This window comes from Xyrauchen texanus, chromosome 2 (genome assembly GCF_025860055.1).
Source record: "Xyrauchen texanus isolate HMW12.3.18 chromosome 2, RBS_HiC_50CHRs, whole genome shotgun sequence".
NCBI lineage: Eukaryota > Metazoa > Chordata > Actinopteri > Cypriniformes > Catostomidae > Xyrauchen > Xyrauchen texanus.
In genome coordinates this window covers 43,560,355-43,575,622 of record NC_068277.1, presented here as the reverse complement: position 1 = coordinate 43,575,622, position 15,268 = coordinate 43,560,355, and the positions used below count along the sequence as shown (strand labels likewise).

The 15,268-nt window shown below is 38.8% G+C and overlaps 1 protein-coding gene across 1 annotated transcript in view; it reads left to right on the top strand.

Moving 5' to 3' along the window:
* cmtm4 (CKLF-like MARVEL transmembrane domain containing 4) overlaps positions 1 to 15,268 on the top strand; it is a 53,884-nt gene that overhangs the window by 22,375 nt on the left and 16,241 nt on the right. The window contains exon 2 of the mRNA XM_052150488.1: positions 12,850 to 13,026. Within this exon, the coding sequence (XP_052006448.1) occupies positions 12,850 to 13,026 (177 nt within the window). The remainder of the gene's footprint in view (positions 1 to 12,849; positions 13,027 to 15,268) is intronic.

Genomic DNA, 15,268 nt, shown 5'->3' with positions numbered 1-15,268 from the left:
TGTGTAACACCCTTTAGTAAAACTGGTTTCGTCTGGATGGATGAGACATGAAATTACTGATTCGAAATGTGTGTCTAAATCTTTACTAATTATTTTCAGATCTGTGTTGTTAAGAGACAATGGGTGGAAACTGTTGCATATTGTTGGATCTTTTTTAGGTGTAAGCATGATTGAAATTACTGCTGTATTTTTATGAATTGGACTAGAGTAAGTGTTTTTAATAATTGCTGTCATCTTCAAGAATAAGGCTGAGAAAGTTGACCAAAAGTGTTTGTAGAATTCTGGCTAACCATTTAAACCAGAAACTGTATTGTTTGACAATGAATTAATGGCATTTTTGTATTCATTCATTGATGTTGTTATATTTGAGCTATGTTTAAACAGGGTAGAACTATATTACTTTAAAAAATATTAGTCTTTATTGTTTTGCTCTTTACTGAATACATTTTTGTAGAATGTCGGGAGGTGTCATTTATGACCTGTGAGATAGAGTGTCTTTCCCCCTGAGTTCATAATTGTAGGTTTTTCTCTGTTGTGTTTAAGTAGGTTTTCACTGTATTGTCCTGATTTATCATTGTGTATGCATCTTTACCATTGTTTTTGTAAATAGTTTTATTTATAATGTCTTCAATTGGTCCATATTGGTTTTATTCAGCTCTTTTAGTGTCTGTTCTTTGAGATTATGTGCAAAGGTATTGTGTTATAGTTGTGTTTTATTTTCCAACTCTTTTTCCAATTCTTGTACATTCTTGTGTTTGTATGTTGAATATGATATTATCTTACTTCTTAATACGAGTTTCCAGAGAGTTAGAGCAGAAATGACTGGTGTGTTGTTTATTTCCAGGAAGGATGCCCATTCTTTTTTTAAAGTATTCATTAAACTCTTCGTCTTGGAGTAAAGATTTGTTCATTCTATACTTTTATTCATATTTCTATTATTTATAGGAAAGATGATCGGTGCATGATCAGAAATGACAACAGTGTGTTTGCCTACAGACAAGTCCTCAAAAAGGGTCTGAGATGATACTATGCCAACTACGTATACTTTAGAGTCCTGCATCCAAAAGCTCTTGCAGAAAGGAAGAGTATCTTCTGCACAGCACAATCAGCAAAAAGTCGCCATTTAAAGGCATACAGCCTAGAGGTAGACCGATATATTGGTTTTACCAATTAATCGGTGCCGATAGTTGCTTTTTGGAACTATCGGTTATCGACAAAAATCTGTCGATAGTTACTGATAGTTTTTGTATTATTATTGGAGTGGAGTTAGACTCGGTCTCAGTCGGTGTTGAACTGCCTGAGTACGTTCAGACCGGCACAGTGGTTCCACTGAAACGGTCTCATATGCATCAACCCGAGCAGCGCGACTGAGGTCGCTGCACGCCACTCGTGTCCCGGGCAACCTAAACACCACTGTGGATGCGCTGTCATGGCAGGTAACGTTCAGCAGAGAGTGGAGAATCTGATCCAGCGGTCCAGCTGATTTGGGGTTGGTTTAGCAGAGCACAGGTAGATCTGTTTGCCTCCCGAAAATCCACTCACTTGCCCACTCAGGTACTCTTTGACGGAAGCACCCTTCGGCACAGACGCACTGGCACACAGCTGGCCTCGGTGGCTGCGCAAGTACACATGTCCCTGTGCAAGGTCAGGGAAGACGAGGAACAAATCACTCTTGTGGCCCCCTACTGGCCCACTTGGACTTGGTTCTCGGATGTCGGAGCTCACGCTCCTCGAGACAGCAACTCCCTGGCAAATTTCCCTGAGGAAGGACCTTCTTTCTCAGGGACAGGGACCCTCTGGCATCAGGGCCCAGACCTCTGGAACCTCCACGTCTGGCCCTTCGGGATGCAGAATATCTAAACGGTCTACCACCAGTCGTCGTAGACACGATCACTCAAGCAAGAGCTCCCTCTACCAGGCAGCTTTATGCCCTAAAGTGGCACTTATTTGCAAATTGGTGTTCTTCCCGATCTGAAGACCCACAGAGGTGTGCAGTCAGGTCAGTGCTCACATTCCTGCAGGAGAGGCTGGAGGGGCAGCTGTCCCCCTCCACCTTGAAGGTTTATGTAGATGCCATAGTGGCTCAACACGATGCAGTGGATGGTAAGTCATTAGGGAAGCACGACCTGATCTTCAGGTTCTTTAGAGGTGCCCAGAGGCTGAACCACGTCTCTAGCAGACATCTGTAGAGCAGCGGGCTGGGCAACACCAAATACCTTTGTGAGATTTTACAGTCTCTGGGTTGAGCCGGTCTCATCCCGTGTTTTGACAGGTCCAAACACATAGAATTCGGTAATACAGAACAGCAGGCTGGGTGTATCGCTTGTGCATAGCGCCTTTCCCCTCCCCTGAGGTGAAGACGTGCGCTCTGCTCCCCCAGTCAAGTCCACAAGTCACGGACCCTGGGTATTCTTTCTCCCTAGCCCTCTGGCTCCGAATTCAGTGGAGGAAGTTTGTGCAGGCACAGACTTGCCTGTACCGGAACAGGTGCTCCACAGGTTCTGATTATTCCAATAATCTCCTGTGATGTATTTTCCGATCCCCCTGTCAGAGGACCCACGTCTCCCTTGGGCAGAGTCCCCTCTGCCCCCCCGGTCGCTGTGTTTGTCGAGCTCCTCCCCGTCAAGGCAGGACCTACCACCACACCACATCCATATGTGGCTGGTAAGCCCATGTGACTTACTTTGCCACATGTTAACCTCCCCTGCTGGGCAGGATGTGGTCTTTGCGGGGTCTTTTCCCTACTGTCATAACCTCCGTTCACTGATGGAGGGAATGAGACATTGTGTCCCTCTTGCCACAACACTGTACTAGCTGCTGAAAGGGCCGGTACCTTACTCTCGGCTCCTCAGCTCAAAACCTGTCTGAACAGACGTACGCATGCCTCCTGTTATACCCGTATGTCCGGTGGAGGGGCATGCAAATTCTATTTGCCGATTCTCATTGGCCTTTTCTCAAAGATAAGAAGTAACCAAGGCTCTCAAGAGAGACCCCTAGTGTCACTACATCGACACAACTTCTCGTTCCCTTCATCAAGGAATGGAGGTTACGACAGTAACCGAGAAGTTTTGTGCTTCAGCTTACTCACAGGGGTTCAAAATACAATTATTATTTAATTTCTTTACACAATTTACAATCATATTTAATCAAACTGCACAACGATAGACTATAAATACTCTCTAAGACTATAAATATTACAGTTAAATTTTTTGTTAATGCATGATTTCCTGAAAAGCTGCTTTGAAACGATGTGTGATGTGAAAAATGCTAAACTAATAAAAATGACTTGACTTGACTATTGTGTTAAAGGCCAGACATGCAGTCTACACAACTACAGCTGAGGATGCCAGACTGTATCTCGAGCTTGCGAGTGCAGATACATCCTCAATGTAATGTCCCATGGGAAAGCATCCAACAGCTTTACCACCTCTAGAAACCAGTGGCTGTTGGGCCATATCAAAGCAACTAGTATCACTGTTTCTTTGTCTTCCCATATCTTGCACAATACATGATGTAGCAAGGGGACAGGAGGAAAGGCATATATCATTAAAACTATTATTTATATTGTCAAGCCGGTTCTCGCCTCCTTTCCCTTGAACTACTTAACACCCCTGAACTGACTGAGGGTGGAGTCTCCATTATCCCATCATGGCACCATGATGCTTTCTGCTCTCCTCCAAATAGCAAGCGGTTACTAAACAGCGACATGTCACTAGCAGGCAAAGGTGACCGTGTTGCCAAGCCTGATGAGTTACCCCCAAGTTGAGCAAGCACTGGAGAAGTCTCATCTATAGCAAGCCTGGCGGGGTGTTGGCGGCTGCAGCGGGCATCAAACACAGTGCTCGCTGGTATTGAAGCAATGGCAGGGTTCTCCCCAACTTGAACCTTGCCATGTGTAGGAGAATGGACTGAAAAGGTTTGTCAGTCATGTGTGCCAACAGAGTGGACTTTCATTCTTCTGAAATAAACTAGCTCACTGGGCACCAACACACTCATTGTCCAGTAGTCCAAATGAGCATGTAACAAATGTCTGTGCTTGTAAACCGATGAAGCTAGCAGCAACCTATCCACTTGGTACATAAATACACAAAAAATATAACATATACAAATTATATTTCATTTATTTTTCAGTAATTTGGTCACATTTTAACTTTTTTTTAAATGTACAAATCCATGTCATCCATCAATAAATATGAGATTGTGTGATTGTTTCTCTCTAAGAAAAGCAGCAGTTCTGTAAAGAGTTCTGTAAATTATCACATATTCTTTACCTCAACCGTGCTATTCGGGATTAGAATTAAATGTTTATGTTTTCTTGTTTTTGATGAACAACTGACTGTAAACAGCAGAAAGACATTATTCAATAACTTATGGATTGCGCAGATCTAGACTTTGAACACATTACACGGAACAAGTAAAATTAGACTTTTGCTCTCAAGATGCAGTTGGACGTGCTGCTCGAGAAAGAACAACATAATGCTCAATTACGCCGGATCTGTAAGAACCGTTCATCCAGCCAACAATGCTCGGGCATATTAGGAATGGGCAACTCGAGCTGTAGTTTCTCGACCACCCAACAGAGAACTTCAACCATCTCAGAACACCCTTCTCATCAATGGATTAGATGGGTTTCCATCCAACAATTTTTATGCACATTTGTAAATTGCGCATAAGAAATCCTGAATGTAAACGCTTGATTCGTGATTATACTCTCAAAATTTGCATCAAATAAAATGCGTTAGGAGGATGTGGATTTTCTAGAGTATAGCATTAGTTAAAATGCGCATAAAGGTGATGGAAGCAGTTTATTCGCATACATGATGATGTGTTTTCACCTTTCGTGCACAATGCACATGTTAAGAGTGTGCGATAGCTTGATGTGAACCAAAGGTCCCACCTCGGCACACAATTCTTCGTGCATAACCCTTGGAATTCAGAAGTGTTTAACCCACAGCTTTATTGGGGTCATGAAGTGCTTTTTCAAATAATTTTATTATCTTCCCTGAGGTCCAATGATAATGTTATAAAAGTTATTTTGCAATAACTAAACCAGTCATAATTTAGTAATATGTTATTATTTTCCACCCTGTTTTTGGCCCTCTGTCTGAAATGCTCTGTTTTGTCTCAGCACCTCCTTAAAACTTCAACATAAACGCCCACTGTTATAATTGACTAACATTTTGCAGCCCCTCAAATTCAGCAAACTCAATTTGGAAGAGAATGAACCTTGACATTATAAAAATTGCAGGGTTTAAACCTAACACACATCCAACACATTGTATCTGAACATATTAAACTGTTCATCTCAAGCACAACTGTTTACATTCAAACAGTCATGACATTTGAAATATTCATGAATTAAAAGTTTTTGAAGTGTTTTTAATAGACCCACTCTTCAATAATAAATCTTTTGCAAAGCTTGAATCACATTTTGTTTGTTCACAAACAAAATGTTGCAAAATTTAAATTATGCACATACTGTACATACTGAAGGCGCACTGAGGCACACATCAGTGGAAACACACCGAAACAGTCGAAGATGTCTATCGTCAAAGACATCCTATGTTCACATGCACCATCAATTAAAAATAGCATAGATGGGCAAAAGAATACATCTATGATGCTTTTGTGCTCAAATAAACAAGAGGCAGTAGCTGAATGAGAGAATTGGCTCTCCCTTTCAAAGTTTTAACTTGGCACTGCATCTTTAAAAAGCGTATATATGGCAGCGGTCAAAGAGATCTTATACAAAAATTATCCAAAATAGCCAGATGGGTCCCCTTAGGTGTTATGTTAGGAATAATTAGCCACACAAGGCCTGCTTGTGGGTGGGATGATTACGCATGTTGTGCAATGTGTAAATACAAATGTGTTGTGATGTCATTAACTTTTCAGACTGGGGAAGTTTTGAGTTCTGAAATTTACAGTATGTTTTTATAGTACAGTTACCGCTTATATGTCTAAATATCAAGGAAAATTGGATTCTCCATTTCATGACCAGTTTAAAGTGGGACCTCAAAATCTGCCAGAACAGTTTTGAGCTCCTATGTATGCGGAGACTGGCAGCCTATGGGCATTGCACACACTTTAGACCTCATTATATCAGATATTACACTTATTCTGTGATGTATCCTGGCACATTTAATAAAAAGAGGTATACAATTGCTTCAATTCTGCAAATAAATCTCTCTCCGAAGAAAGGAGGTTATTCAGCTGCTCCATCAAGACAAGGCAGTCTCTTTGAAGATAATGAGCATGATGTAGTGGATGGAAACGCACAACAATTCATAATTTCTTTAGTCTAATTTTTAGAAATGCACTTAAAAAATGTGAAACATTCAGATGGAAACCCAGCTTCTGTGACCAGGTCTCAGCAACAGAGGCATCCAGTGATATAGCATCTTGATAGAACCATGCTCATCGAAGAGCGTAGGTCATCACAGGCATACCAGATGGGCAAAGACCCTGCATATGGAGGAGCAGAGGTGCACAAGGCTTGTGCTGGCAAAAAAATCCTCTTCATAATCTATATTCTGTCCTCTCTCACCTCCTTCAAGTTGTCTCTCGGTAGGGAGAGGGACCGGCTTCAACTTTCTTAATAAAAGCAAGCCAGGAGCATAGTGCCTTGAGCTCCATGCATTCACAATTAACACAATCAGGCCCCAGAATTGCTGCTTCAGCATGAGCTTGGCCCAAGCATAAAAGACAGGGCTTGTGCCTGTTGGAAAGAGGGATAAATCGCTCACAAGGTGGAAAAAACTTACAAAACATTTTTTAGTTTAAAGATACATTGTTTCAGCAATTGGCTTTTTTTTTAGTTTCTTCAGTACATTTTTTCAAGAAACACAATTTAAACAACTTGCAAACATGAAAATGTTTTAAGGATATGCTTTTTGCTGGAGCATGCAGGGAGAAGAAGTTTTACTTGCTGACAAGGTGCAGATTAGAACAGCGAATTCTTGTTTTAGGGTTCAAGAGCATAAGAGAGGAAAATTCGGATGGTTTGGTGCTGGGCTCAGGCTTATATGGATGTGATGATGCAAGCATAGTTCAGAGCGCGAAGCGTCACCAACCAGTCAAATTGGCATGATGGTATAGGGGTTCAAGGTCACCACCCCTAGGTGGAGTTCTCACAGCGTCAGCTACTATAGCGTCAAAGTGGCCTACTTAACAGGGAACTCATGTTGACATAATAGGATGCTTATATGGGAATAGGGGGACTAAAGACTCACTTACCAATGGGAATGATGGAGCGATACACAAATGAAATCTGATTTTGCTTTTATTATTTACCATCAGGATGAATTTGCAGACTATCACTTTCATACCATTACCAAGCCTACAATTTTTTTTATCATCACAGAAATCAATATTTTGAGAGGAAGGTTTCCAGATTGTTCTTCCATTCCTAGATGTGCTGAGCACTAGATGTGCTGAGCACTCTCCTCTGGGCCAGCTGGATACGGCCCCCAGCTGGATTTTGGAATGTTTTGTGGCAGTGGTCTCCCCTGTTTGGAGCGGGCCAACCTGTAATCTGTCTGAGGTTTTGTGCTGGAAGAGTCAAGGCTGCATAACACCTAAATAGCACATTAACCTCAGAATTCTTCCCATGCTGTGGTCTACAGATGAATGTAGTGGAAAAACATTGGTGAACCCTATGCAACTTCAACAGGGTTCAACATACTCCACAAGGCCCTGTTATGACCATGTGGAAAATACATTACAAAATAACTCCTGAATGTAGAGTCATTTATACCTTTAAACAAACTTTTGAAACCTGTTGTTCTTTGACTGCTCCTTACAAAGGACCGTATTGTATATTGTTGTCTTTAACCAGGCACCATGAGTTGCACTAGAGATAGATTTGAGTTTGTCTCGTTTTCGTAAACATCAGGACCCGTATTCACAAAGATTTTTATCTTACCACTAGGTGTTCTCCAAAGAGTTCTAGGTGTTTTTGCTTAAAACCTATACACAAAACGGCTAAGAGTGAGTTTTACTAAGGAAATAAAGAGTAAAGCCAGCTATACACTGTAGGATTTTTAAAGTCCATTTAAGATTTTTGCTTGTCAGACTGCAAGATATGAACGCATTGATATTGCCAAGGTACACTGTGCGACATTATGTCAGACTGTAAAATACACATCGTAGCCAGTGACCATGGTCCCAATCTTCCCGATCAGTGAACATGACTCCCACTGGAGTAGAATAGAAGAGAAAAGGCTAGATTTGTTGGTGGGGTTGTTGGTGGAATTGGAAATTTGCTATGGATACTGCACAAACTTGACATACTGTAGATTTATATAATTGTATCCAATTGTATCTGCTGATTTGGCTTAAAAAGTCCCATAAACGGGGGTTAAATTTGTCCGAAATGTTGTTCCGGCACCTACGATTCTAAAAAGAATAAGACATTTTTGTTTGTCAATCCATTCAGTTTCTGTATTCTCCCATGCAAGTTTTGTTGATCCATTTGACACATTCCGTCTCTATTTAGTGAGTGCACTAAGTTCTTTATGTTTCACTCTAGTAAGTTGCGGACCCTGGTAGAGTATACAAGAACAGTACGAGACCGTGTGCCCCCGTATAAAGACGCACATTCCACTTCTGTATCATGCCCTGGTCTGATCTCTGTTCCATTGAAATCGCTTAATGTGAAAACAACTGCTCACCCTTTTATTAGATCCACTGATTTGAGCGAGAAAAGACGTTGACTACCACCCCAGGAGTCGCAAGTTAGAATCCAGGGCATGCTGAGAGACTCCAGCCAGGTCTCCTAAGCAACCAAATTGGCCCGGTTGCTAGGGAGGGTAGAGTTGCATGGAGTTACCTCCTCGTGGTCGCTATAATGTGGTTCGCACTCAGTGGGGAGCATGGTGAGTTGTGTGTGGATGCCGCAGAGAATAACGTGAAGGACCCCCCCGAAAATATAATTAAAATATGTGTATTGTAAATAATATAATGATATATTCTTAAAATAATTGTTTAAGAAATAAAATAATACAAATGCAAACGGGGCAACAACAAAAAAAACCTTGGTGTCCCCTTCAAAAATTGCTCTTGAGAATTATGTTTATTGTCCCCCCCAACATTTTGATGAAATTTTCGCCCCTGGGTTGACGGTCTCAGACGCAGAGGCAACTTAGATTCGTCCTCCACCACCCAGATTGAGGTGAGTCACTAGAGTGCATTTGGGAATTGGGTATTCCAAATTGGGAAGAAAAGGGGGAGAAAAAACTAATTTATCAGAATAACAATTTGAGCAAAGTTAGAAGGTTTTTGTTTCCACCTTTAAGATCAGTGTGTATTTATTTGTAAATTATAAAATGATTAGATATAAGTTTAGCATGTTCTATAAGATGACCCCTAAACTAGGGCAAGAAGAAGGTAACTTGCCCCAGCTATCATCTGATTTTTATAAAATGTATAAAATACATTTGATATAATCTTTAATAAAGTTTTTTGTCATCTAATGTAAAAACACTAAACCAAAGATTCCATGTAATAATGTATTTTAATTAATTAAACAATTAATTGAATAATGACATGCGTAAATAATGACAGACAAATCATAAAACAGAATTCCAGTAAAACTGGTTAATTTGAAAAAAAAAAAAAGCTTCTAGGATTTACAAATCATACAGGCCTTTTAATAAATCCATATTTAGACACCAATGTACTTAGACACCCAATTGTAGGATTCTCCCACCTCAATATAACCCCTGCCCATAAAAACTTACCAATATAAATTGTTCAAACTTTTTTTAAATTAAACTGGAGTGATGTGAATCTTAACTAAAGAAGTTTACAGACATTTAAAGTAAAATTATTAAAAGTAAAATAGTGATTAATATAAAGTTGTAAAGAAAATGCATGATACATGTAAAGAATGTTTTTTTTTTTTAAGAAAATGCAATAATTTCTTTATTTTCATTTTGTAAGCTCTGTATTTATTTAATTCGGGGAATATTGCTTTCATATTGCAGAAGTGTTCAAATTTTCTCCCAAGTGTTTTCAGCTTATTTTTTTATATAAAGTGAAAAGTAGAAAAAATAATGAAAGAGCTTCAGTAAAGTGATAACTGGGCACAAATGTTGCTATCGAGGTGCAAACGTGGAGCAGATTTTCTCCATGTGAATTGGGGTGCGAGAGAGGAGTGGAATATCTTATCTGGCCATCGTAATAGCAGTCAAACTATACGGCTGTGATGGTAAATTTCTGACACTGCCAGAACTTAGTTGGAGTCTACAACAACAGAAATCCTTTAGGATTCCCAAAATTTGTCTCAGACAGCAGTTATGTGGGCAAAATCGTACAGTGTGCACCAGGCGGAGTTGACCTCCTTGCTATGGAGGATGTCACAATTATTAGCGAGCTCTTTTAAATCACCCTCAGTGATTGGTAAACAGGGAATAGCTATTTGTCAGCTAAGACAGACAACATATATATATATATATATATATATATATATATATATATATATATATATATATATATACACACACATAGATAGATAGATGGATGGATGAATGGACAGACAGATCTTTTTAGGTTGGTGAACATTTTGTTGGATGATATGTGGTCTGGAGAGGGCATAAATAGTTTGATAGATTGTTCTGCCGACGAATGGCAGAAATTCCCAATTCATCCGCACTACACAGTTTTATTTATATGTGTCCAGGAAGCGCAGAGTTGTCAAACCTTTATCTCTGGTGTAATAGTTTTGTTTCGGTTTGTGGGAGAGGTAACTGCATCTCTAACTAAGTTTACAATAATAAAAACACTCTCGCGATTCAGGTGATTTAAAGGTCATTGTCAGCATTATAATATTTATAATATTAAAATATTATATTAATAAAATACATAGACTCAGTTGAGATTCAGACATCATTTTTAAACCGTCAGTGTCATTGTAATATTCTAATATATTGTTTTTAATATATTAGCAGTGGTGGCTCAGTGGTTGAGGCTCAGAGTTACTGACCAGAAGGTTGGGGGTTCAAGCCCCAGCACCACCAAGATGCCACTGTTGGGCCCTTGAGCAAGGCCCTTAACCCTATCTGCTCCAGGGGCGCCGTATCATGGCTGACCCTGCACTCTGACCCCAGCTTAGCTGGGATATGTGAAAACTAATAAATTTCACTGTATATATGCAAAAAACTGTGTGTATAATGTGTGACCAAAATAAAGGATTCTATTCTATCTATTCTATTAATGTGGATGGATGACAGCAGCCATGCTTTGGATAGTTTGGGAGTCACTCTTAGGGAGTTAGAAGTCCTCAGGATGACTTCTAAGCTGTTGTTAGTTTAGGAGCTACTTTTAGTGTTAAATGCTTCATGAATTACTCTTAGGTGACAATTTTATGAGTCCTAAAATCCGCCCTTGAACACTGAATCAGCCAATACTGAGTCTGCAAAAGTAATGTGTTCCAGCTGGTATGACATCAGTAAACTCTCATGATTTAAAACAACACATTATAAAACAATATTTTGACAATAGGTTATTTTCTGTTGATTCATTCTTTGATTATTCAAATGAGAGCCACATTTTATTTCCTTTATTTTAAAACATTATTACACATCTTACTGAATGTTGTCCTCAACCAATGTGCAAATTGAAGGCTACAAAAATCTATATGCAAAATCTTGCAATATAAATACAAGTATAAATAGAAGAAATTTAAATAGAAGGACAATATAAATCATGAAATGAAATGATAATAAAGCAAACTGTTACATTTCCATTACAGTTACATACTGTATAAGATTTCCATTAAACACAGTTCAATTTAGTGATACATTTGATGTTCAACATATCAACAATATTTTATTGTGGCACTCTGTTTGGTTACTCCATGAAGTAAGCCTATTTTTATTTTGTATTGATTTATGTTTGGCCTATTTGAAGTAATAATGACTCGCTTGCTGTTTTTGGTCAAGTTGTTTAGCAAAATGGCCATTCAAAATTTAAAAACTTTTAAAAATGTATAATATTTACAAATACAAATAAATCAGTAAAATTTAAATTATGAGCTGGGGTTAAACATCTCTCAAGCTCTCAGAAATCTGTCAAAGCATCTGACACCCCACATGAAACTATGAGCTTATTAAACGTTTTATATAGTGTTTGGGTTAGGCTCTTTTGAGATGCAACACTACCATTTTTCAAATAAATTTTTTCCCCATAGAAACACGTTTTCACTACTGTAAAGTGGCATCCCTGATAGAGGTTTGTCATGCAAGTGTAAAGATATTCAACTAATCATAATTGAATTAATTGTTGATTATTTTCATCATTGATTTTTATAATTTTAGTGATATTTAGATTGTATTAATTATTTGTTGCAACCCTCTAAAAGCTTAGGCATATAGCCCATCACATTTTTCATAACAATGAGTTTCAGTGTATTCATTAAAATAATTTCGCTCAACAACAAAAACACATTTGCCCAAATTCCACTTTCATAAGTCCAACACATTATATCTTTGTTGCTGAGTTTGTTGTCTCTGTGGAATAGAGGCATTGTACTACTCCTAACTAGGTTACCTCTCCAGCACTCTTAAACAATTTAGGTGCTGAGACCATGTCCTAACACTTATGAACCTTTATGAATCACGCTTATTCTTAAATCTTGGAATAAGAGTAAAATTAGGTAATTCTTAGAATTTTGACACACTTAAGACTAACATTTTACTCTAAGTGGCTTTATACATATGGCCCCAGGTGTTGTCTTTAGAGCTACCTTTAATTTTGCATTTGATAAAACATAGTGTGTTATTATTTACCACTGCGATCAATGCTTGATCTCATACTCTGTTGCTTTGTTTATTTTTCTCTCTGCTGCAGGTGCTGGCTCTCATCTCTTTCATCTGCATTGAGACCATAATGTCGTGCTCACCCTGTGCCGGCATCTACCTCTTTGAGTTTGTCAGCTGCAGTGCCTTCGTCGTCACAGGCGTCTTGCTCCTCATCTTCAGCCTGAACCTGCACACCAAAGTGCCACATGTCAACTGGAGTCTAACAGTATGTCTTTCCTTTTGACTCACTGATATGTTTTCCACAAAAAGTAGCAACATCCTTGAGTTCCCCCGAAAATTGAAAGGAGATGACGTTCATTTTGTTGAATACCAAGGCTGATCTGTTCCATACAATGAAAGAAATTGGTGGCCTAGACTGTCAAGCTCTAAAAAAGACCAAAAATATCATATTAAAGAAGTCCAAGTTCATGCTATATTCCAAGTCTTTTAAAAAGCCATCCCATAACTTGCACAAGGAACAGAATAAAATAAAATCTAAGTCATAATTGAAGTCGTTATCTACTGTTTTGCAATTTATGACAGTTTCTAACATGGAGCATATACATTATTAGTATTCATCTGAGAACTGAAATAAAGTCTATTCTATTTAGGCATCCTGGTTTATCTGATGTGGTGTGTCCTGGTGACCCGACAATTCTCGTTAAAATTTAAATATGTCCTGGTTTCAGCTGGCTCTTTTTTCTTTGAAATTAAATATACTCAATGTACTTCTAGCTATCTAATATCATTTGCAGGGAAGTAAAGACGTTTCTTGGCCATTGGACGTTGATTTGACGATACTTGAATTCTAGTCTTTCAAAGTGAAAGACTCATTCGTTTTTAAGTTGCAAGTCGAAAGAAGCTGATCCATTTAATCGTGCTGCACTTGAAAATTTAAACAAGGTGTGTTGCTATCATTAGCACCTTTCACACATGCAACCAGGTTAAATGACAGGAAAATCGTTTAGTTGCCTTTAGTGGTAAATGTACCACATGTGCTGTTCACACATACCAGCATCAATATGGAAATTTAGATATCTTCTCATTAAGGGAAATTGCCAGGGCAAAATTTACCAGTATTTACAAAAGGGTCATGTTCACACATGACCTCTAACCTGAAAATTGCAGTACATTTTCTGGAAAAGGCTTTATGTCTGAAAGGGGGTATTGTCAGTGTTCATTTTCCAACACTGTAAATTTTCGTTTTCCAACAGAGGTAAATTGGACAGGTTACATATGACATCCATCCATCCATCCATCCATCCATCATCTGACCCCCTCCCCAACCATGTGTCCTGGTTTGAGAATATAAAATCTGATCACCTAAATGCTATTGAAAACATTTGTGGGACTATGAGTGACACTTTTACAATTTTTTAATGGCGTTATATTTTAATAAGGACTAGTGATGATAGACCACGAGAAAGCAAATGTTATTTCAATTGCCGTCACTGTGTCGATCAGCTGCCTACCAAATAGGGGCTTTGCTGTTGCCAAAACATTTTAGAAAAATAAGCACCTCTCCTATGTGTAGCACTGTTGAGGAAGAGGCCATGCACACAGGGTTCATATTCCTCAGAATGGGAGCTCTCATTAAACCCACTTCTAGCAAACATTAATGGCCTCTCTTGGGAGATGAATTTACTGATTCACTGAAAGATTAATAAGCATGGTTCCCTTTGTCTCCCTTCCTATACGCATGCACGCACACACAAAGCTCAGCATAACTGGACCTCAGTGTAGTGGATCTATTACAGAGCTTGTAATGGAAAAGTGTTTTATTTCCAGAACTGTGTTCATCCCAAGCAAAGTAAAATTTTGTGAGTAGCAGCGACTCACATCCAACAATAACTATCATGTTGCATTATGTTATATGCAAAAATATGCGCTTTACCTCACACAGACACTGAGGAAGTGCCTCTACAATTTTCTGCAGGCAACTGGCTTTAAGTTGAGTTTCTCTGTTTCCTTTAATATTTCATTTGCCCAACCAAAATTAGACGAACACAGTGGGACCTTGTTTTCAAAGTGTTGGAGTCCTAACTACTATTTATGCACTTAACATGAGCCTATGCATGCATTAATGTGTATAGTTCACCCAAAAATGAAATGTTGTCATTTTTTACTCACCTATATGTTGTTTCAAACTCAAATGGCTTTCTTTCTTAAATGTAACACAGAAGGAGATGCTAGGCAAAATATTAGCCTCAGTCACTATTTACACTATTATCTTTTTTGTCCACACAATGCAAGGGAATGCTGTCATCCCATCTAGCATCTCCGTTGTGTTCCGTGGAAGAAAGCAAGTCATACAGGTTTAGAACAACTGGAATTGGGGTGAACTATCCATTTAAAGAAGCTTTGAAGACAGAGTCTTGGGTCTGTCTAAAAGCTTTGTTTAATTTCTTTTCATTTGCCTCTTTTGCTACTTAACTATAGGGACAGTGGAGAAATGACAGGAAATGGTG